Here is a 25,534-nt window from a genome sequence, read left to right as displayed (position 1 = left end):
TGCTGCTTCTTCGCAAGGTTTTAGTGGTTGGGAAACAACTTTGAAGTGGCCTAGAAAGTTCCTGGGTCAGCACTTAAGCCAACCTTCCATGGCATAACTGCTCAGACGGATTTCCTAAACTGTATCTCTTTCAATGTAAAACGTGGCAGGAATGAAGCAAGGCAGATCAGTGCCCTGGCACTTCATGTTTCAGCGCACGTCCTCCTTTAACTTAAAATTCAGTAGCCTTCATGTTACGTGAATGGGATAGCTGTATTGCAGAGGGTTGGGAAATACTTAGCGTTTCTGTGGTCTCTCTAGTTGTGCTCCTCTTCCTGAAAGGGCATCAGAGAAACTGTGAATCTGCATCCAAGACCACCATGAAATTGTTTTAGGTATAGCCTCAGGGTCTGCAGACTTCCTCTGTCCTGCTTGAAGTTCGTGATGATTAGTTTAGTCCAGACACTCTGTAGTCTGTGTCTGGGTTAGGGGACTGATGGTTTCATGTAGTCAGTAATTCTGGTAATGCATTTTGGATGGTTGTCTGTTGTCCTATTGTCATATCTCACTTCCACTATAAATGCATCAATCCCTTTGGCTCACACTTGAGTTTAGCCCAGTGCCTATAAACTGTTTTAGTTAGAGCTCTGAGTTCACAGTCACTGTCTGCTATTGAAAGCAGGCTTTGTTCTGAGTGCAGTCTATTCATTTGATGTGAAAACCATGATGCCATACTTAAAAAAAAGATGGCTTTTCCCGTTATATGTTGATGTTGTGTGTGCTGGATGAGGCTTTTACAATGGTAATTTTTCTGGAATATAGTACATACATGGCATTAATTCTATAATGGACTATAATTCTATAAAATATCCATATGATTCTATTCTATAAAATACTCATTTCAGCTTGAGTTGCACATTACTTTGGGAAATGAAGATGTTTAATAATCATCACTATAAGATTATCCATCTAGTCTGTGATCAAAATTCTCATTTTATAAACGTGGGTATTAATGGAACCAAGTTCAAACACCACAGTGCTATTTCAAGCTCAGAAAGATGGAGCATATGTGTTTCTATGTAAATGACTTCCAGCCCACCATAGATGAGGGCCCAAGATGATGCCTCTGTGATCTTTTTGAGGCAGCCATGGGTAGTCAGCCGAGGGTGGGCTTGAGGATGGGGAAGAGAGGCCCAGGGAGAACTGATGGTAAACTCATGGTAAGAAGCAGCTGCCTTTTCTTTGTCTTCACCTTTTATCATTGTACTGCCGTATGATATGGAAACCTCGCAGAGAGAAATATTTAACTTGGAGAGGTCCAGGCATGATATAATCAGAAAGGTACCACAAGACCGCATTCTCTGCTCAAGAGAGGCATTTAAGCTGGGTGCCAGTGGCTCATGCCTGTAACCAGCTGCTTGAGAGGCTGAGATCAGTAGAATCTTGGCTTAAGGCTAGTTGGCAAGAAGCTTGAGAAGCCCCAATTCAACCAGTAGCTGGGTGTGGTAGAACATGCCTGTCATCCCAAGCTCTGAGGAAGGTTGAGATCTGGAGGTTGTGATTCTAGGCCAACTCAAGCATAAAAGCTAGTGAAACCCCTTCTCAATAGGAAAGAGGTACTGTGTGTCTGCTATCCCATCTCTGGCGGGAAGTATAATCGTGGTCTTAGGAGATGCAAAGTGTGAAGTCACATTCTCCATTGTGTTGTATGTTTTCTCCTGTGGGGTCTTGATTGAATTCTGAGGACTCAAGATGGTTTCAATCTCCACTAAGTCATGGAGGCCCGTGACTTCCAAACTGAGAAGTTTCAGTTGCTTTGATCACCATATCTGTGTAGCCCAACACCTGTGTGGTTACAGACTGAAATCTGAGGTCAAGAGGAAGCCTGGCTACTTAAATTATTAGTGAATTTGCATGCCTCTTATCCATCAGTGGTGAGAAGACCACTAATACATACACTCAGGAGGCTTTTGAACATAAAACTCCTTCAACATTAATTACTATGTCTAGTGTTTTCTGTTTGTATTAAAAAACAGATGAGGATAGCTATTTTGGAAAAGCATCCTAAGTGGAATTTGCATTTTGATAATTTAACAATGTATTCTAAGTGGAAGTCTTTATTCTGTACTGGAAAGTTTTTGATTATTTGAACTGGACTGGATCTTGAGGGAAGATTTTTTGTTTCTCATAAAAGAGAACAAACTAGGATGACTGTAACATCTTGTCTGCAAATGAGTGCTGATTATGACAAATGAGTCTAATTAATTTTTAAAAGAATTATAAGAAGGTTCTCTTCTTCTTAGCAGTTAGTTCACATTTGTCTGTGCTTACAAAAGCAAATTTTTGTTGGAGTAGAATAATTGTGCTGCATCCTTTGGGTTTTCACCCTGCTCAGGCAGCCAGGCTGTGGAATAGCAGTGCTGGTGGCTCTGCATTTAACAGATGTGCTTTGTGCTGTTGTGGAGCACTGTTTATGTGCTTGACCTTTGACTTTCCTCCTAGCTACAGGGAATGAAATATTTCTCCTGGAACAAAACATCTCTGCATGTGAGAATGATTGGGGAGCTGGGAGACTTGATGGGATTTGAGGAATCTTACTAATCTGTTATAATGAATGGTGACAATCAAGTTTCACCAAGACCAAGTGAAGTGAGACAGTTTTGCCCAAGAGGGTGGTTCAGATACTTATAGATGTTTTTAGAAGCCTACTTTTGACATTTCCAAGCAGTGTTTCAAGGAATTACCTTGTAAACTAGTCTGTATGAATAAGTAAATCGAACTAAGTTGATAAAAACATTCAGTGTGCCATATGTAGTATGTAATGCAGTACTCAAAATTTCTTTATTTTTATGGTACTGAGGGGTTGACCTCTCTGGGTGTTATACTTGGTAGGCAGCTCTGCCACTTGAGCTGCTCTCCCAGCCCTTTTGCATTGGTTATGTTTGAGATAACATCTTACTTGATGCAGGGCCAGCCTGGATGGTGATGCTTCCCTGTGAAGCTGGGGTGACAGGTGTGTGCTCTTGCATACAGCCATTGGTTGAGTTGGGATCTCATGAACCTCTCGCCCAGGCTGGCCTCAAACCACTATTTCTGCTTCCCCAGGATTATATATGTGAGTTGCCATACCTGGCTGTTCAAAAAAAAAAATTTTTTTTTTTTTGGTGGTACTGGGGTTTGAACTCATGGCCCCATGCTTGCTAAGTAGGCACTCTACCATGTGAGCCACTCTGCCAGGAGGTCTTGAGAACTATTTCCCCTGGCTGGCTTCGAACTGCAATCCTCCTGATCTCTGCCTCCTGAGTAGCTAGGATTACAGAAGTGAGCCACCGGCACCCAACTCAATCAATTTTTTTTTAAATAAAAGCCATTTATTTCTCAGATTTTAATTCACCAAAATTTGTACATTTCATGTTTGAGTTGTCACAATGTGAATCACATGATCTAGAATACTGAAATTGCATTTTACTCTATGCTTGATCCTGATCCTATGACATTTTAGATTTTGATGGGAAAAAGAGATCCATTATAAAATTGGATGGAGTAAATCTTAAAGCACCGTCTATGTTATGTATCTTTATTTCAGTAGTTATTGTGTAGGACAGACTATGTCAGTTGGCAGCAAAGGAAGTAGCAACAATCTTTGTGATGTTCCTATTTTATGGGTAGTCTTAGGTAACTTCATTTTGCCCTCTTCTTCTGCTGTTCAACTGACTGAAGGTATAGCTTTGATTTTTTTCTTTGTGTAGAACAATTTCTTCTAATTAACAATGTTTTATTTATTTAAGGAACCCATTGTTCTAAACATGTAGACTCTCGGACCTGCAAAATTTTCTATATTTGTATTTATCATATTAGTGTTTTTGATACATGAAATTTTAGAGCTGAATTGCTCACTCCCTTTATTTTATAGAGGAGGTCTTGTGGGTGTTGAGAACTCAGGGGCAGGTACAGGGTCATGAGAGATAGGGATGCTGTTCGAACACATTCTCCTTTCCTTTGGTTCAGTTTAACCTATTTTAGGTCTTCCTGTCTCATGTTAATAGCATAGTAAAATAATCTACCCACTTAATACTATAATAACTTCACTGGGATTTTCCCCATTAAAACAGATGCATGAGTCAGACCTTATTGTTATGCTTTTCTTAACAGCTGAGAGTCATATGTAGTCTGTGGTACCTGTGCCAGTCTGAGACTGTTGTGTGTTTTGGATCCCCAGTGACAATCAGGAAATGTAATTTGTAACCCACCACATGTGACTATGTTGCAGGGCAGGAAGTTGTGGAGGTGTGGTTATGGATGTGAATGGCAGAACGCACAGAATCTTCTGTGATTGAGTTTTGCCAGACTCTATGAGTCAGGTAAATACTCTCATTTAAAATATATCTCTAACACTTCTGTCGTCCATTTTAATTTGACAGTCTGTTTGTCTTTGACTTTTTGTTCATACAGTATGCCTTTCTTCAAACACATTTTTCACAATTTCAAGATTGCTTAAGACTCATGCTGTCACCGGTGAATTCTATTTAGCAGTGTCCTGTGGAGCAGAGTAGATTTAGAAACTGAGCTCCAGACAGCCACATCTAGGAGACATGCTCTAGTGTAAGCCAGTAAGAAATGTGTTCTTGATTGAATCTGGAGGTGGCCTGTCACTGATACTTGTTCCTTCTCGGCTGGTATCTGCAGCTCGCCTCCTGGCCTTCTAGCACCCTGCTTCTTAGCAGCTCCCACCTTGCCCCATACTTTAGGCAGTTCACTACAAATTTGATGGGAGACACCAGAAAGCTTAATTAAGACAGGTTTGGGACAATGTGTATGTTTCTGTCCTAACTCTTGCAAAATAGATTGACTTTCTATTGTAGTTGACTCATTAAAGTTTAAGCTGCACTGTCAGAATTTAGCCAACAGGGTAGCATTTGCTCTGTTACTCTTGGTCCTGTTAAGAGACATAGTTATAATATAGCCTGGAAAAATCTATTGAGGGTCAGAGTTGGTTTTATTTTCTGCTGGGTACGCCTGGAAATTTTTGTTGTTTCTGAAATAAATGAGTAAGTGGATTTGAGTGCTTAATACAATGCAATTAAACATATACATTCTTATTGCACATTGGTATAAAAAGACTATAATTTGTAGACCTGAGGGATGCAATTCTAGTCATTCATATTACAACTGAAATAGCCAACCCTGGGGATTTAAAGGTGACCTGTTTAACATAAACAGCTAATTTAGTGATGAGAATTGAACAGATAGTTAAAGATTCATGTTAAAAAAAGCCCATGTACAGTGGATGCATCAGTAACTTCGGTGTTGTTGAGTGATTTGCATACCTAGGGACTCCATGGAGGCACTGACTTGGTGCCATTTTTAAGTTCTACAAGTTCAGGTGGTATTTAAGTGGTAGACTAACTACCAGCATGATAATATGTGAGTTGAAATGCAGTGCCACTTTCCCTAGTGGCTTTCCAATTCTCAGCCAGCAGCTCCTGGTTTCAGGCAACTTGTTTTCTTGCCTTGGTTTCCCTCAGCCTATAAGAGAAAGAAGTAATGTTTGACTTCTGGCTTGAATTTTAAGGTTGATGAAGGATGTCTGTTAATTCTTTACTTTGTGTGTGTTAAGTTTTTACTTTGCTATGGATGGAAAATAAAATATTCCTATGGAAGAGATAGTTCAATTAAAAAAACTATTCCTGAGTCTCAAACAGGTGAATTGGGCAAAAGGGAATATGGTGTTTGGCCATATGTTCTTTGCCACAACCTTTTTTTTTTTTTCATTTTTCTTTTATTATTCATATGTGCATACAAGGCTTGGTTCATTTCTCCCCCCTGCCCCCACCCCCTCCCTTACCACCCACTCCGCCCCCTCCCTCTCCCCCCCCAATACCCAGCAGAAACTATTTTGCCCTTATTTCTAATTTTGTTGTAGAGAGAGTATAAGCAATAATAGGAAGGAACAAGGGTTTTTGCTGGTTGAGATAAGGATAGCTATACAGGGCATTGACTCACATTGATTTCCTGTGTGTGGGGGTTACCTTCTAGGTTAATTCTTTTTGATCTAACCTTTTCTCTAGTACCTGTTCCCCTTTTCCTATTGGCCTCAGTTGCTTTAAGGTATCTGCTTTAGTTTCTCTGCGTTAAGGGCAACAAATGCTAGCTAGTTTTTTAGGTGTCTTACCTATCCTCACCCCTCCCTTGTGTGCTCTCGCTTTTATCATGTGCTCATAGTCCAATCCCCTTGTTGTGTTTGCCCTTGATCTAATGTCCACATATGAGGGAGAACATACGATTTTTGGTCTTTTGGGCCAGGCTAACCTCACTCAGAATGATGTTCTCCAATTCCATCCATTTACCAGCGAATGATAACATTTCGTTCTTCTTCATGGCTGCATAAAATTCCATTGTGTATAGATACCACGTTTTCTTAATCCATTCGTCAGTGGTGGGGCATCTTGGCTGTTTCCATAACTTGGCTATTGTGAATAGTGCCTCAGTAAACATGGATGTGCCACAACCTTTTAATCTAACCTAAAGGAAGTAAGGAAGAAATATAGTTTGGAAAAGACTGTCTCCTGAGAGTGTGTTAAATGGAGTCTCTCTTGGGATGTAAGACATTTTAAAATGCATTCTTGCTTTTCATTGTCCCTAGAAGCATCTTCTTATGTCTGCTGGACACAGTCATTTGTTATTTCTTGTTTTTTTTTTCATCTTTTACCAGTGCAAGCCATCTGTTTTTATTATTGAAAGATTTATTAACATTTACTTGCTCCTAGAATCATAGATTATGTAATGCATATTTCAGAGTCTAACCTAGGATTTTAATTAAGGAGGATGATTATTTTTGTTGGAATTGGATCTCTACCCATTTGTTTTCCAGTTGGAGATGTAGTAATTTGTCCCACCTCTACTTTGTTTTTGAATTTAAGGGTTACTTGAAATTCATGGTTACTCTCTATTATATGTGTCCCAGTTGAAATGTGATTTGAAGTAAAGGAACATAAAAAATTACTGAAGACCTACTGTTTGTGTTATGAGCTCAACTATGCGCTTTGCTGTAGATATTCCATGTAATGCTATTAATGGCCTCCTGGCCCTCTTTTTCTCCTTCTATAGCTGAGGTTGTTTTTGCTGAGGCTGACTTCCCTGATCCAGATCATGTAGCTCAATGTGGTCTGCTGACCCCATACCCCATATTCCTTTTCTCACAGTCTGTTGGGTCAGGGCTGAAAACTTACTGGCAAGTCATCAAAGTTCTAGTTGAACTAAAAGAGAGAAACCTGTTTTCTGAAATGTGAATCCTAATTACATAAAATGGATGCTTCTGAAAACATAACATAACATTGTTGTTATGCTATGTTCTTTGAACTCAGCTTTGCAGTAGACTCCCAAAGATGAATATAGCACATAGTATTTGTCTGTGGATTTAACACACTCTTCAGTTCAGGAGTGCTTGACTAGCATGCATAGGGCCCTGGGTTCAATGTCTAGCACCACTAAGATATATTTTTAAAACATCATATATGGCCATTTATAGGTGACTGGAAAAAAAAGTACTAACCTGCCCTTTAAGTTTAGAGATAGAAATTGCTGTAATAAATTGCAGCTTTTAGCTGGGCATGGTGGCACACACTTGTAATCTCATCACTCAGAAGGCTAAGGCAGGAGATCATGAATTTAAGGCCAGCCTGGGCTACATGGGGAGATACTGTCTCAAAAAAATTCAAAATAAAATAAACATAACAAATAGAAGTTATTCTGGGGTAGATGGAGCTCCCATTTCCCGCACAGCCACTAGCCTGGAGCAAGACTGTCATGGCTTGAAGCCCATCATGTTCTGTCTAGTCCATTAATAAGCAGCAAAAATATCTCAGCTGCTATTAGTTTTTCCTCATTTTTTATTCTGAGGTCTGTTTTGAGAGTTCTAAATTAGTTGTGATGATAAGATATATCAGTTTCTCTTTGGAAGAGAAAAATGGTTTAGGAATGATCTTAGCATCTTGCATTTCCTGGGCTGGTTGTGGTTCACTTACTCACTTTATTGACTAAAAGAGCAGGTGATTCATATAAAGTCATGTTAGGATGCTCCAGCCAGGGCTTTTGAAAGGACCACCCATTAAGTGCAAATAAATAACGATGTGACTGCACAGTGGACTCTAAAAGCGTATCAGACTATTGATGAGAATGAATAATAGATGGTTTCTGAGAGCACATGCTGCATGTGGCAGGATATATTAAGGGGGGCTCTGCAGAATGTCTACATTCAGTCAACCTTTGCATTTGTAGAGCAGTCTGTCAACCCCCCACTTCTATAGCACATCACCATCATCAATTCAGGATTTTAGTGTTAAAACTTGTAGACTCAATTAGGAGATACAGTTAGAAATTTGGTCTCTACAATATGCACAGTCACTTAAAAGATAGTATTGTTGCAATGATGTCTGCCTTGTTGTACTTAATTACATGATGGGTCACAGTGGCCGTTTGCTGCCATGGATGTGGCCTGGAATTTAGCCATGTCTCATTTAATGGGATGGAAATTTCAGTTATAGTTTAGCATACTTATTTTTCTACTGCTAAGTGAAAGATGACTTTACCTGACTCAATTTATAGTCAGTTGTATTGATTCTTTCATCTTACAAGTTTATAACTTCAAAGTTGCATGTTTCAATGTGCAGTGAGTTTATGTTTATCAAGTTCCTGTTGCATGCTAACAACCATGAAACAACATCTTTGTTCTAGAACCATCAGATATATTTGAATAAATATCGAAGAAAAGCTTTAGGTCAATTTTACTGCTAAAACTTCCAACACAGGGCAACAGAGTATAAAAGGATTAAGCAATGAAACACTGATAAATATCAAAAGATAGGTGGTTTATCTAAAGACCAAGAACAGATTGCACGATAAAGGAGAATAGGAGTTCTTAAGAATTAAGGTCCTTTTCTGTATTTATGTTGAGTCTATATCTGGATGCTCACTGTGTTCTCTCATCTGAAAGCTCATAAAACCAGTTTTTAAAAAAACTTTTTTATTAGGATATATTCGTTGTACAGGGGGGTTCATTGTGACAATTCCAAATAGGCTTACATTTTACACTGGTTAGATCACTCCAGCACCCTCTCCCCCTCAGCCCTCTCCCGCCCCACTTAAAGCAATTGCAAGAGGTTTCATTGTTCTCTTTTATATAGGTATATGAAGCCCATCAACTATATTCCCTCACCGTAATCTCCTTTGTTCCCCCTCCCCCCTCCCCAAAATTACCCCCCTTACACACTGTACCAGTTTGTAATGTAAAGACTATTTACTTTACTTCTACACATGGAATCCTTTTACAATGAGACCTCTCCAGGTTCAGTGGCCACTATGTCAATTCTAAAGCCTTTTAGTTGGTGAAATGTCTGCCCTGTTGCTTCTAGTACTTAAGAAAGCCTAAGTGTTGTACTATGAAAGAACAGAGAAGAGAAGTGACTAGACAAATAAAGACCTTAACAGAAAAGCTAGATGACTACTTCAAAGACTGATGATTCCAACATTTACTATTCAGAGACAGTAGTAAGTATTTGGTTTAGAATAATTCATATTTGACCATACGCAAAGAGAATGGTGTTGGGTCAGAGAACAACCACTGGAGTTGGAACTTGCCGCTCTCCTTTCTCTCCCTCCCCTCTCTGAAGAGCACATATCCTCTTTAGCAAGCCTTATTTTGACGTATGTTTCGAGTCTTCTGGAAACTTGTCCTATAGATGTATTTGTTTTTAGTCTTTCCATTTTAGTTTCTCTCTTACTTTTTGTTCGTGTGGTGGTCTAGATACTCATCAACAAATAAAACTCCGTCTTGCAGTCTCCTGCCTTTTCTTTACTAATATTCTTTGGTGTCGATCATGAGGAGGTCCCTTCAGGCTGCCATGATAGTCTTTGGGCCCTTCTCAAAGGGCAAGTGTCTTCGCATCTGTAACTAAAGTCACTCAGAGGCAGTACTTGACAGCTCATGAGTAGGTGAATTGTTCCTTTATTTCTTAACCTTTCTATAGCAGCATATGACTTCCCAAATCTTCCTAAAACTCTCTCATTTTGGTGAATATGGTGGACATACTATGTCCTTGTGTACGCAAATGGAAAAATGAGATGTGTTAAAACTATCCAGGAATGGAGGAGAGGAGAGATAAAGGAGAATGATGAAGGGTTGAATTCGACTATGATACATTGTAAGAACTTTGGTAAATGTCACAATGTACCCCCAGTATAACAATAATTTAAAAAAAAAAAAGGAAACAAGTCTCTTTTCTTGATACTCCAAGACATAATTTATTTCCTTTCTAAGTCTTTCACGAGCTGCTTCTCTGAGTTTTGCCATCTAAATCTGGATATTTTCCCTATTAGGGAACCTTTTAGAGTTCTACTCCATTGTCTCTCACCCTAGGGAAATGAGAATCAGTACCTAACCTCCCAAAGGGAATAGGTTTTCTGATAATCTTGAGCAGACACTTCCTATTTCTTTCCTCCGGCATAACTACTTCCCACTTCCCAGTTTTCTTTTTTTTTTTTTTTCATTTTTCTTTTATTATTCATATGTGCATACAAGGCTTGGTTCATTTCTCCCCCCTGCCCCCACCCCCTCCCTTACCACCCACTCCACCCCCTCCTGCTCCCCCCCTCAATACCCAGCAGAAACTATATTGCCCTTATCTCTAATTTTGTTGTAGAGAGAGTATAAGCAATAATAGGAAGGAACAAGGGTTTTTGCTGGTTGAGATAAGGATAGCTATACAGGGCATTGACTCACATTGATTTCCTGTGCGTGGGTGTTACCTTCTAGGTTAATTCTTTTTCATCTCACCTTTTCTCTAGTACTTTTCGTATTGGCCTCAGTTGCTTTAAGGTATCTGCTTTAGTTTCTCTGTGTTAAGGGCAACAAATGCTAGCTAGTTTTTTAGGTGTCTTACCTATGCTCACCCCTCCCTTGTGTGCTCTCGCTTTTATCATGTGCTCAAAGTCCAATGCCCTTGTTGTGTTTGCCCTTGATCTAATGTCCACATATGAGGGAGAACATACGATTTTTGGTTTTTTGAGCCAGGCTAACCTCACTCAGAATGATGTTCTCCAATTCCATCCATTTACCAGTGAATGATGACATTTCGTTCTTCTTCTTGGGTGCATAAAATTCCATTGTGTATAGATACCACATTTTCTTAATCCATTCGTCAGTGGTGGGGCATCTTGGCTGTTTCCATAACTTGGCTATTGTGAATAGTGCCGCAATAAACATGGATGTGCAGGTGCCTTTGGAGTAACAGTCTTTTGGGTATATCCCCAAGAGTGGTATTGCTGGATCAAATGGTAGATCGATGTGCAGCTTTTTAAGTAGCCTCCAAATTTTTTTCCAGAGTGGTTGTACTAGTCTACATTCCCACCAACAGTGTAAGAGGGTTCCTTTTTCCCCGCATCCTCGCCAACACCTGTTGTTGGTGGTGTTGCTGATGATGGCTATTCTAACAGGGGTGAGGTGGAATCTTAGCGTGGTTTTAATTTGCATTTCCTTTATTGCTAGAGATGGTGAGCATTTTTTCATGTGTTTTCTGGCCATTTGAATTTCTTCTTTTGAGAAAGTTCTGTTTAGTTCACGTGCCCATTTCTTTATTGGTTCATTAGTTTTGGGAGAATTTAGTTTTTTAAGTTCCCTGTATATTCTGGTTATCAGTCCTTTGTCTGATGTATAGTTGGCAAATATTTTCTCCCACTCTGTGGGTGTTCTCTTCAGTTTAGAGACCATTTCTTTTGATGAACAGAAGCTTTTTAGTTTTATGAGGTCCCATTTATCTATGCTATCTCTTAGTTGCTGTGCTGCTGGGGTTTCATTGAGAAAGTTCTTACCTATACCTACTAACTCCAGAGTATTTCCTACTCTTTCTTGTATCAACTTAAGAGTTTGGGGTCTGATATTAAGATCCTTGATCCATTTTGAGTTAATCTTGGTATAGGGTGATATACATGGATCTAGTTTCAGTTTTTTGCAGACTGCTAACCAGTTTTCCCAGCAGTTTTTGTTGAAGAGGCTGCTATTTCTCCATCGTATATTTTTAGCTCCTTTGTCAAAGATAAGTTGCTTATAGTTGTGTGGCTTCATATCTGGATCCTCTATTCTGTTCCACTGGTCTTCATGTCTGTTTTTGCGCCAGTACCATGCTGTTTTTATTGTTATTGCTTTGTAATATAGTTTAAGTCAGGTATTGTGATACCTCCTGCATTGTTCTTTTGACTGAGTATTGCCTTGGCTATTCGTGGCCTCTTGTGTTTCCATATAAATTTAACAGTAGATTTTTCAATCTCTTTAATGAATGTCATTGGAATTTTGATGGGAATTGCATTAAACATGTAGATTACTTTGGGGATTATCGACATTTTTACTATGTTGATTCTACCAATCCATGAGCATGGGAGATCTCTCCACTTTCTATAGTCTTCCTCAATCTCTTTCTTCAGAAGTGTATAGTTTTCCTTGTAGAGGTCATTCACATCTTTTGTTAGGTTTACACCTAGGTATTTGATTTTGTTTGAGGCTATTGTAAATGGAATTGTTTTCATACATTCTTTTTCCGTTTGCTCATTGTTAGTGTATAGAAATGTTAATGATTTTTCTATGTTGATTTTATATCCTGCTACCTTGCTATAGCTATTGATGATGTCTAGAAGCTTCTGAGTAGAGTTTTTTGGGTCTTTAAGGTATAGGATCATGTCGTCTGCAAATAGGGATATTTTGACAGTTTCTTTACCTATTTGTATTCCTTTTATTCCTTCTTCTTGCCTAATTGCTGTGGCTAGGAATTCCAGTACGATGTTGAATAGGAGCGGAGATAGTGGGCATCCTTGTCTGGTTCCTGATTTTAGAGGGAATGGTTTTAATTTTTCTCTGTTAAGTATAATGCTGGCTGTAGGTTTGTCATATATAGCTTTTATAATGTTGAGGAACTTTCCTTCTATTCCTAGTTTTCTTAGAGCTTTTATCATGAAATGATGTTGGATCTTATCAAAGGCTTTTTCTGCATCTATTGAGATGATCAAGTGGTTTTTGTCTTTGCTTCTGTTAATGTGGTTTATTACGTTTATTGATTTTCATATGTTGAACCACCCCTGCATCCCTGGGATGAAGCCTACTTGGTCGTGGTGAATAATCTTTTTGATGTGTTGCTGAATTCGGTTTGCCATTATTTTGTTGAGGATTTTTGCGTCAATGTTCATTAAGGAGATTGGCCTATAGTTCTCCTTTTTGGAGGTGTCTTTGCCTGGTTTTGGGATAAGTGTAATACTGGCTTCATAAAATGTGTTTGGCAGTTTTCCTTCCCTTTCTATTTCGTGGAACAGTTTAAGGAGGGTTGGTATCAGTTCTTCTTTAAAGGTCTGATAGAATTCAGCAGAGAATCCATCAGGTCCTGGACTTTTCTTTTTGCCACTTCCCAGTTTTCATGTTGAAAACCAGTCAGTCCTTCAAGGCAACTTACTAGGATTGTTTCAGTACCTTACTGCAGAGTTAGAGTGCCTGGGTTTGCATCACATCTCCACAAAATGCTCGTTGTTTGATATTGGGGAAGTTGATTACCTCCTCTGAGTCTTAGTTTCCTTTTGATAGTGTGGGAATAGTAGTAATTCCTTCCTTACAGGACAGTTAATGGGTCATCATGTGTAAAGATGGGACATTAAAAGTCTTAGGCAGAGTTAATTCTTAGATGTATTAGCACTTTTGGTATTTCTACTATCTCAAAACACTTTTTCAGTAAACCTCCCCTGATTCCATGATGCTCAACCTGTCATCTCTTCCGACAAAACTGTATTGTTTTATCGGACATTTATCTTATGACATTTTTTAATATTTCAGTTGTCTATGTATGTTTTATCCCTTCTGCTAGACTAGACTAGATTTTTCCCTCTTGTATGTCCCCTGACATGTCTTACACTTAGTTCATACTTTAAGAAAGATCTTTCTCCAGTAAGATTTCCTCTGTTTGTTTTTACAATGAGTTTTCAACATTTGACTTTCTTAAGATCACTTGATATGTTGGATTTTTATGAGAGATTCTAGTGACACTCAGAGGATGCTTCTGTAGGGCTAGCCTGGGCTCTGTGAAGACTGGAGAGGTCACTTGCGATTAATCTGCTTTTGGGTTAGAGGGTTTTCTGACTTTGTAGATTTCATTGTGTAGCCCAGGTTGGACTTGAATGTACTGTGGAGACCAAGCTGGCCTCAACTTTCAATCCTCACATGTACTAGGATTATAGATATGTCCCCCCCCACTTGGCTGATAAAACTAATCTTAATCCCCTCTTTGGGAAAATTGGTTGTAGAAGCATGAGTGTGTACATCTTTGTGTGTGTGTACTTTATAATAATAACATCTTCAATATGTTTTACAATGCTGAACATTTTTATTGTGTCAGGGGAATGAAATTGTCTTGAAAATGTCTCCTAAATTTTTACTTATGATATTTAAAAGGTTTGCCATGGAAACTTCAACTCAGGCTGTCAATTACTATAGTTCTTTCTCCTCAAATAACATTCCTATCCCCTAAATGTTGGTGATGTTAGAATAACTGAAAGAAGCTTTGACTGAACCGGACACTGACAACAATAAGTCTAACAATGGAAACTCTCACCAGGCACTGAAGAAACCTGTGCAAATCACTGTGACAGCACATACTGGCAGGAATACCAAAAATACACATAGGCTACATTATCATTATTTCATTTTCCTCTTTTAGAATAAAAGTTTTGACCATTTAGAACTTTATGCTACTTACAAAACATTGGGAGTAGATGGCCTGATGCATAAACCTGTTTATCTTTTGCAGCCTTGTGTTTATGGAGTGACAACTGCTTGTTCAAGGATACAGTTACTACGCTATAGTCACTTTTTCAAGACAGGTTGATTTATTCCCAGCATCCTTGTAAGATATACTTTCTTCTGATTATAAGATGGAAACAGAATCAAAAGAAGATTACTTCTTGTCTTGATTTCATGATGAAGTTGCAATCAAATCAGAAATAACACTTCACTCTCTTGCACATACTGTTGTGTATTCATGTTGGGTTTTGCTATAGACTTGGGAGTTATCTTCTTCTTTGTAATGTGTGTGTGATCATCCTTAAGAACTCTTATTGTGCTGATTCTAGGTGATATGTTAATTAATCCAAATTTACATTTTAAAAAATAAGAACTTTGAAGTGGATGGGAACTTTTTATGTAAGAAGTGCCTAGATAGTATTAGTGCAGAAGAAGAAGACAGAAATAGTGTTGGCCTGCAAAGTAATGAATATACTAACTTCTGAATCATATGGAGAACTTTGATATCATTTTCTTGATTTGTTTTATTTTGAAGTTAATGTTCATCAGTGATTTTTCTTGAGGTTGCAGAACTGTGTTGTTCATTAATACAGCAAAATTAATGTAAAAATAGGCTAGTGAGAAATGGAGTTTTAGGTACCACGGGAGGAATGAAGTGATCATAGGAGCACAGCAGTGCTTGTGACTGCTGCCATGGTTTGGGGGATAGTTAATGCCTTAAAATTGTGTCATTTTTCAAGGGTGCATCTTCTGAAAAGGGGCACTGCTACAGTCAGGGATTCTCTTCTTCACCCTCAGACTTGGGTAACAACCAAACAATAGATAGAACCAACAAAGTGCAACTGAAATGAAAATTCAGCAATTACAAATGGGGACCATCTGCATATCAAGCTTCTGAATTTTAGTATGTGGGCTGGGATAAGCATTAACATTTAAGTAACACAATTTTGCTTGCCGTCAAGATGCAGAAGGGCCCTTGAGAGCTATTTAGACAAAGCAGGTCTCTGAAGGGGCTCTGTTGGCACATCATGACATGGTGGCAATACTCTTGTTTCTTCTACTTAGTGCTCTTGTGGCTCCAACATGACCCCCTTTTCTCTTCACCTATACCCAACTGGACTATTTAATATGCATTTTAGTATTTTAAGTTTGTGTGGATGAAGGAGTCTGTGAGAATTTTAGCGTGTATTGGGGCAGAAGTGAATCTAGTCTACTTTTGGGATGATACAACTTGCCGCCAGCACGTGGGTGAGAGCAATTTGTGGCAGACAAAAATGTGTCCATATGTGGCTGAGCTTTCAGTATTAGTGTAGTGGGAGACAGTAGAACCTTGCTTTAGAAAAAAGAGAAGGCTTCGATTTGCTTTGAGCATGTGTTCCTGAAGGCCCAAAGGCCGTCTGCAGTATCAACTAATTCTCAAAGAGTTGGCAGAGATAGTGGTGGAAGGAAAGTATTTCCTCATTCACACAAGTTTATGTTTTATTAGTGATTTTATACACAGAAAATAGATTACTTATTTCATGTTAGTTAACTGAATTTTTGTATTTTCATGGTTATCATAGAATGGGAAAAAGAAATTGGTTTAATTTAGCTTCTCAGGTTTGATAATTGTTTTATGTTTGTTTCCATTTTAAGGTAGAAGTCATTTCTTTTTGAAAGAGTGGTTTTATATTGTTCTAGAAATTTTGGCCTAAGAACTCCACCTACTTATTTTATCCTCAACATTTCTTTCTTTCTTTCTTTTTTGAAATGTGGCAAGCACTTTTAAAAGATGTTTTAATTAGTTATCTCACTTCAGTATTATGACAAATTATTTTATTAATTAATTTATCATCAATATTGTATAGGCATTTAATAAACAGTGGTGAACAAAATAGAACTATAGCATTTCAAGAAGGGAAAATAACAAAAAGAAACAATGAGCCCATCAAGAATGTTCAGAGTAAAAACATGAAGCTAAGGTTCCTTTAAAGAACTAACATATTAACCTATGCTGATGGATGAAACAAAACCAGCTGTAGAACAAACAGGAAGGAAAATGGCCCTAGTAGAGAGAAGAGTGTGACAAAGATTCTGAGTCAGCCATGAACTGAGTGTGCTACAGTGCCTGAACCAATCAGAAGGAAGTACTCCCACTTCCATTTCAGATGAGGTCACTGAGGAACATGGTTCCACACAACACTAAACTGAATGTCACGCCAACTTGTGAGAATTGAGATTAGCCTTCCTTTGGCTAGACTGTATTTGAACTGATAATTTAAAATATCTCTAGGCTAGTGCTGCTTAGCATGGCATAAAAGGAAAGATGGTTTGGTTGTTTTAGAAAGTACCTTTTCTCAAAGAAATTGGACCTAGCAAATCCTGCCAGGCAGGATCGTGGATGGTCGGCAGATAACACACCAAAAAGTGAAAGGAGAATGTAACAGTGTGTCTTTTACAAATAACCATAACACTGTCCAATAGTTCTGCATCAGAGAAGCTAATGAAACTTGATTTTCCTAACAGTTATGACCTCATCTGGGATATATTCAGTGTGCATTTCCATCCTGACTCATTTCTTATAAGCTGACATATTCTAAAAACATCTCTAAATGTAATTGGAACCGTTAAAATAAATCTCTTCTTTGGTAAATATTTTGATGTTTTAAAATTTGTATTTCTAAATTTTTTTAATGAAATTAATTTTTATTTTGAATTCTTAAATTTCACATACATTAAAGTCATGTACAAAGAAAGCCAGCCATGGCAATAAGCTGGCTAGTTGTCATTTTAATCTTTAGGGTACAGATGGTATAAGATTTTATAATAAGAACTAACAGACACATAGAACACATTTTTTCTTATGCTTGGCATTTCATTTAATGCTGTAAGCATTCATACATTTTTTTCCCCCAGAAAGAGAATGAATTTTAAGTATCTTCATTTCACTGATTAGGAAATTTGAGAGCCAGAACGAAGATGACTTGCTCAGACTCTTGGCAGATTTTTTGGCAGTGGAGTCCAGCTTCCAGCATACTGGCCATGCTTAGCAAGCTTTATATTTAGCTAGCTAAATGGCTAGCTTATGGCTAAAAGACTGGGACACAAGTCTTAAAGAAAAGATTTATAATTTGTTTAATTTTTTTCCTAAGTGTCATTTTGTCATCATCTCTTCCGCCCCCAATGGAAACATTAAAATTCAATTCAGTTGGCTATATTGATAGATTGGTTTATTTTAAGGTAATAAAAAAACTGTGTGTATCAAGAATATTCTGGATGATTTGATTTTTACCAGCAGCCAAATCTTGCTGGAGTTTGCAATAACTGTGGTTCTTTTACGAAGTTCTGTGATCGGTAAACTCATGCAGAGGTTATTTTGGCCTGGTTTGTCCTAGGGATTGGGTGTACAAAATAAACATAACTTGGATGATTTGAATGGCTGAGGAACACCTTCCATGTTCCTTGTTAGGCTTCCTGGAGAGAAAGGAACAAACGATTAGAAAAACATTGTAGACCATCTCTGTTAGAGTGCCTTAATTACTATGTAACATTTCAAATTGCTTCTCACCTTTATTCTTAGAGAGTTTCATATACATATAAAATACAAATACTCATACAAATATACATATTTAAATTTAATGTAGCTATAAAAAGTTTTCTTATTGAAACACTCATAGCAAAAACATTTTATTTATTTATTTATTTTTGCATTTGCTATAGTGGTAATTTGTAAGATCACATTTTCCTCCTACAAAGTTGAACAGTAGATTATAAATAAGATTTTTTTTTCTGTAAGCAAATCCACCTGTCAAATCCAAGACTCAACAGAGTCCTTCTAATACTTGATTTGAAGGAAAAGTTCAAACCTAATTTTTAGTCATTTATTACCTTATGCAGTTGCTTCTGAGGACAAAAAACATTATTACTTTACCTGATCTGTCTACTAGGAAGTTGCTCTTTCATGTGTCTTCCTAAGCACAAAGAAGTTAGGGCAACACGCCTTTAGAAGTTTCAGGAAAGTTCTTAAATGCACACTCATTTATTAGGGAAAGTGACTGCTAGTGAGTAAGGGAAAATTTGTGTCAACAGGAGTTGTGCAGATTACGCTGACAACTCTTTTATGAAACTGGTCTCCTACAGGTTGGAGTGTGTTACACTGATACCTAGGTCCTTGACTGGTGTAAGCTGGTATGGTCAAAATCCACCATTGACTCTCACCCCAGCGCCCCCAGTCCTCCTCCTGTTTTCCTGCTTTCAGTCCCAGGTTGCTTTGAACAACTAACACTGCTAGAGTGACACTCTCTCCTCTCTTTGAAAAGCAGAACTTTCACACATTTCTTCCAGAATATTGATTTATAGTCAAGTGGGATTAATTAAACAGGGAGAGGTTGGGTTCTTTAAAGTGGAAGTAAGAGGGTAGAATTATTCAGAAGACACTTGTGGAAGATTCAAAATGCTATCTGTATACGAGTACTATAAAACTATTCAGTTTTTTGATACTTCAAAAAGGAAAAAAATCATCTAGAAACGGCATTTGACAATATTACCTTCCCTCATAAACATTTTTTAACCTTTCACGCGGAAAAAAAATCTCTAAGGCAGTTAATGAGTTTCACCTGAAGAATTTGGGGACTTTTTCCATCCTGGTGACCAAAGTGGACTTTGTTGTGTCGGTGAATGAAGTCATGTAGCCATGTGAGAACACAGGAGGATGAGAGAGTAGTTCTTCTGTCAGGGCTAGTTCACATTGGGAGGAATGATCGGCAACTCACCTATGGTTTTTAATCTCTGTCTAGGTACTGGTTTCTTGGTATGATGGACAGTTAATGTGTTTAAAATGATTTTTATAACCTCTTGAGAATGTTCAGTGCCTAAAGTACTGAGATTGAAGATAACCAACATTAGCAACACGGAGACAGTGGATAACCTTATATCTTTGGCACATGACTGAGACAGCAGGAGCTTGCTTGGAACACACATACCAAACATCTTTCTGATAGCATTTTAATGATAACATTTTTTTAAAAGTGTCTTTTTGAATTTTTTTTTACTTTATAAAAATTAGGATATATTCATTGTGACAGTTTCAAATAGGCTTACATTGTACATTCGTTAAATTGCTCCCCCCATTCCCTCCACTCCCCTTCCCTGCCCCACTTAAAGCACTTGCAAGAGGTTTCATATAAGTATATGCAGCCCATCAACTATATTCCCTCACCTTCATCTCTTCCATTCACCTTCTCCCCTCCCATAAGTACCCCCCACACAAATGCACTGTACCTACTTTACAGTCCTTTTTTGTGTTGTTATTAATTCTAAAGTCAATTGAAATACTTTTAATTATAGTGCTTTTCATGGCTAGTTCTAGAGCTTGTGTATATAGACCCCATGGAATTTATAAGTGCAGAATTATCTGAGAATTGTAAAATTAAGTGGTAAGGAAAGGAGCTGGCATTTATTGCAAACCCATGAAATGTCAAACATTGTACTGATGCCTCACATTCAACTCCCATAAAATCCAGCATTGTTATTTTACAGGAAATGGAGGATAGTCAGGTTAAATAGCTCTCTCAAGGATCGTAGGCAGGCATGCAGTGGAGGTGAGAGTCATGGCAACATCTTATGAGCCAACTATGACCCAATGTCCACAGTCTCCTTGAAAGAATTCTTGTCTGACATTTACCAGATTAGACACAGTGGCATTCCTTTCTGTGCTGCTATTCATTGCCAATTATTTTATATATCAGTTTCAGCCATAAGTCAATAGTTTTGGCTCTTGTGACAAAAGAATTTTCTTGCGCTTTTAAAGGATAGATCCCAAATTTGCTCTCTTTGAGATGTCACATCTGGAATCAGTTTTAGTGTATGTTTTTGTGTGTATAGGCACATGTATAAGTCTATGCATTCAGCTGCTTTCTTGCTGTGCCACTCAACAGCTCATGGATATCCTCAAGTGAGAAATGCAAAGGCAGCCGTAGCTCATTGACAGAGCCATTAAATGTGGTGCCCCTCCCTCTCTCTTATCTTTACGATGTGATACAAAGCTTCTCTGGCAAATAATCAGAGGAAAAGTTTAGGGGCAGAGAGTACCTGAAGTACTAAATTTCTCCTGCATCCTCTCAACATCTTGAGTTCTGAGCCATCTTGAGAGGTACTCCTTATAAAAACAGGAAAAGTAACTTTCCTGGGCTGAGACCTCTGCCCCATTGCCAGCTTCTTAGGGAGTCCTCTTTGACCCCTCCATGGTGCCTTGTTGCCTTAACACATTTTGTTGGACTTACTTCTTGTACAGCTCCATGAACTTGGCTAGTTAGAGTTTTCTTCTGGGTAAAAGGAGTGTGTTAATGGCACCATGGCGGGATGCTGTTGAAAAGATGAAATAACTAATGTAATATGGTCAGGGTTAGGCTTATGCCTGACACTGAGGAAACATTAAGTTTAAATTTGTAATTTTAGTTTACCCCTAAAGACTAGGGAAGGTCTTCACTCATATCATCTTGGGAAATAACCAGATAACACTGCTTTCTAGGGTTCTAGTGCATCTGTAAGTCTTCTGATACTTCACAATAGCTCATACAGGTAACATAGCTAACAGCGGGAGATGTTTACTTGACTTTATGTTTGAAAAACAAATAAAGTTGAGACACATTGTCTTACAATTCAATTATGCAGGTTCACTTTTTACCCAAAAAAGAATTACAGCTGGGCTTAAAACAAAGAATGGACTGTGGCTTTAGAAAACCAATTTTAGTAACCAAGATTTTAGGTTTGTAAACCAACAGGACTTTACACCTCTGAGGATTGCTGTTTTATTGCTGTATAGAAACCCATGCTGAGGGTGTCAGAACACAGCACCTGCTGTTATGTCCACAGTGTACACTACATTTATACTTCGCCTCATAGCCTATAATTTCTAGGTCGGCATATCGGTTTCTGTTACAGAATTGGGAGAAGATTCTAAAGGCAGACCTAGCAGGCTTCACATTTCTTAACTGAACCTAATGTAGCAACATGTATTATGAAACATCAAAGCTGAAATTTGAAATAAGCCATTCATGCATACTGTCTAATTAGGAATTCGAAAGTGCTGTAAGTTACAATTTAAAATACTGGTCAGATGTATTTCTTTATATTTTCATTTCTTGCTTTGTGTTAAAAATATACTTAGTTGTATTTTTGTGATGCTTGCTCCTACCAAAAATTTAGTAGAACTCTGTGTCTGTAGTGAGTTATGACCATGAGCCACCGCCACCCGCCCCCTGTGTTTTTTTAAAGACATGTACTTAGAAACAGTATTTTGAAAATAGGAACAGTATTTTCGTTACTGTTTAGAAGGAAAAAAAAATTTATTGCATTTTTTCTTCTCCCAACTATTAAAGTCATTCCAGACAGGAAATTATCATAGAGTGGTGAGGCAAATTTTGACTGAAGGGTAATACTTTCTACCTAACACCTTTAAGATAAGTGTGGGTTATTTCACTATCATGAATCATGATCCCAAGGAGTGTAATGAATCAACAGCACATTTTCTGTTCTATGAATGGATGGGTTTTTTTGGTTTTGTTTTTTTTTTTTTTTTTTTTAATGATTGGTTGAGGTTACTGCTGTAATTCTGCCAGAAGTAGGCAGACCTAGGCTACAACCAGGTGACCTTGCCTCGACTTTTCAGTCTTAATTGGGACCTTACAAGGTGCCCTCCCTCTGTTGGACTTTCCTTATTTGTGGGAACTGAGGCATTGGATGTGATTTTTGTCAAGTTTCATCAAGGAAGAATAATTTTTTTTTTCTCAAAAGAGCAACATTTTAGTGAGTTCTCACTGGTACATGATGCCATAAAAAGGCACTTGAAAAGCAGCAGCATAGCTCTGAATTGCGTTTATCTTACTAAACTTACTTATCTGAATTAATGACGTGGTACCAGAGGAGAAAAAAGAAATCAGGATTCAAATACAGTTTGGTTTTTCTGCCAGAATGAAAGTAGTAAACCTCAAGACAGAGACTTAGCTTTGAGTGGAAAAGGCTGTTCATGGGCCCGGATCCAGCATATATCATCAGGAAACAATTTCACATTACTATGGAACTATTTTTTAAGCCAAATATACCTTGAAAAGCAATGAATACAAATGAGACACATAAGCTGATAATATGGCTGAAGGAACTGTGTTTCCCATACTAGCTCCTGCTTAAGAACGAGAGACTCTTCCTGCCCCTAGCTCTTTGAGGATGTGTTTGCTCATATAAACATGGGGGAATGGAGTTTGAGAAGAGTTCACAGTTGGACATCATTTTCTAGAAGCGTGCGATTTGTGCTGTGCAGTTTCAACAAGTAGTTTTAAATCATGAATTTTTTTTTCCTAGCTGCACTGTAGACCTAAAATGGCTGTTCCTGGAACCATTTTGTGCTTCAGTGTTCAATACTTGGGGTTTGAGTCAGACCTGGGGAGGCAGATAAGACGCAAACACCCCTCCACCTGACTTTGCCATTGCCAAGCCTGTCTCTAATCGCTGATCCATTGATCCCAACTTACTCTTTCCCCCAACTTGCTGCCTTTAAACACCCCACCGCCGAGCTCTTCACTTTTAACTCGTTGCTTTATTTTAAGTTGGGGTGGCATAAAGCCCGCCCTCTGGCCCACTTCTCGGTGTGCAGTTCTGGGGTGTCTGGACTTGCGCTGTGACCCTAACTCCTGTCCCGCCTTGCTTTGTGTTTGGTTGCAGAACTCCAAGATGGGAGGCAAGCTGAGCAAGAAGAAGAAGGGCTACAATGTGAACGACGAGAAAGCCAAGGACAAGGACAAGAAGGCTGAAGGCGCGGGCACCGAGGAGGAGGGGACCCCGAAGGAGAGCGAGCCCCAGGCGGCGGCCGACGCGGCGGAGGCCAAGGCGCCGGCGGAGAAGGCGGACAAGGACGCGCCGGACGCGGCCGACGGCCAGGCCAAGGTGGAGGAGAAGGAGGGCGAGCCGGCGGCCAAGGAGGAGGCGCCCAAGGCCGAGGCCGAGAAGAGCGAGGGCGCCGCGGAGGAGCAGCCCGAGCCCGCGCAGGCGCCCGCGCAGGAGGCGGCCGGCCCCGGCCCCGGCCCCGCTGCGGGCGGCGAGGCCCCCAAAGCCGGCGAGGGCGGCGCGGAGAGCACGGCGCCCGGCGCGGGGGATGGCCCGAGCAAGGAGGAAGGGGACCCCAAAAAGACTGAGGCTCCCGCAGCAGCTCCTGCCGCCCAGGAAACGAAAAGTGAGGGGGCCCCAGCTTCAGACTCAAAACCTAGCAGCGCCGAGGCCGCCGCCTCCTCCAAGGAGCCCCCCGCAGCCTCGGAAGCGCCCAGTTCCACAGCCAAGGCCCAGGCGCCCGCGGCCCCCGCAGAGGAGCTCAAACCGGCCGACGCCCCGGCAGCCACCTCCGAGCAAACCGTGGCCCTCAAAGAGTGACAGGGACAGCCTAGGGAAGCGACACCACTTGCAAACAATCTCTCTCTTCTCTCTCTGTCTCTCACGCTCGCTCTCTGTCTCTCACTGTCTTCTCTGTCTCTATCCTATACTAACTTGTTTCAAATTGGAAGTGAGGATATGTATTGCCCAAGGGGGTTAAGAGGATGTGTCCCATCTAGGGAGGGCGGGGGTGGGGAAAATCCAAATAGTATTTTTGTGCGGAAATATCTAATATACCTTCAGTCAACTTCACCACTCAGTCCTGGGTTTGAGATCAGTGTCTGGAAGTGCCGTCTGCACCTGAACTGCTGGTACTCGCGCCCCGCCACCAGACCCCAGCAGCTCCTCTCCTGCCGTGGGAGTCCGGAGAGATCGTGCCCACAGAGCTTGTGCCAAGGCAATCGGATCTTTCTGAGAGCAGTATTTCTGTGTTTTCCTGTTAATTTACAGCCTTTCTTATTTTGATATTTTTTTAATGTTGTGGATGAATGCCAACTTTCAGACGGAAGCCCACTTAACCTTGTCCACATGTATCTCCAAGCCAATCCTCCATTCTTCCTCTCCAGATATTTTTGGGAGTAACAAACATTCTCTCATCGTACTTAGCCTACCTAGATTTCTCCTGACAAGTTAATGCATGTCCGTGGTTGGGTGCACCTGTAGTTCTGTTTATTGGTCAGTGGAAATGAAAAAAAAAAAAAAAAAAGTCTGCGTTCATTGCAGTTCCAGTTTCTCTTCCATTCTGTGTCACAGACACCAACACACCACTCATTGGAAAATGGAAAAAAAATAAAAAACAAAAAAATGTACAATGGATGCATTGAAATTATATGTAATTGTATAAATGGTGCAACAGTAATAAAGTTAAACAATTAAAAAGTAATAAAGACTGCTGGCTTTCTTTTACCTCCTTCCCTGTCCCCTTCTCTCACCACCCCCCCCCCACCTCATTAGAGAACAGGGCACTGTGTTGGGCATTTTTCTTTGCAGAATATATTGAGATGGAAGTACAAATCAGGATGCTCAAATTTTGGGGAGCATGATCTTTTTAAAGAAGTAACCTGGTCAATATCAGTGAATTGTCTCATAGAGGATAACTTGAAAACTGACTCTGTCTGTGGGCATGAAGCCTGTGAAAGTGTGGGGGCAATTTACTTAAAAAGAGCAACTATTCTTAATAAAACACATTAAAGGACTGTAAATAGATTTAATCTTGTAGGGGTTTATAGAAAACATTTGTGTATAAGTTGTGAGCATTGTGTCTACCCCTTCCCTTTCATTTTTTACCATAGTCATGAGAGAGCTGGGAAACAGAAGCCAGATGTGTGG

The 25,534-nt window shown here is 39.4% G+C and overlaps 1 protein-coding gene across 1 annotated transcript in view; it reads left to right on the top strand.

Annotated features, from left to right (window-relative positions):
* Positions 1–25,092, top strand: part of Basp1 (brain abundant membrane attached signal protein 1) — a 50,430-nt gene extending 25,338 nt beyond the window's left edge. The window contains exon 2 of the mRNA XM_020179607.2: positions 23,504–25,092. Within this exon, the coding sequence (XP_020035196.2) occupies positions 23,513–24,205 (693 nt within the window). The 5' untranslated portion in view covers positions 23,504–23,512 and the 3' untranslated portion in view covers positions 24,206–25,092. The remainder of the gene's footprint in view (positions 1–23,503) is intronic.
* The last annotated feature ends 442 nt before the right edge of the window (positions 25,093–25,534 follow it).

Source organism: Castor canadensis, chromosome 6 (assembly GCF_047511655.1).
Source record: "Castor canadensis chromosome 6, mCasCan1.hap1v2, whole genome shotgun sequence".
In the NCBI taxonomy this organism is placed as follows: Eukaryota; Metazoa; Chordata; class Mammalia; order Rodentia; family Castoridae; genus Castor; species Castor canadensis.
This window is presented reverse-complemented; position numbering and strand designations above follow the sequence as displayed.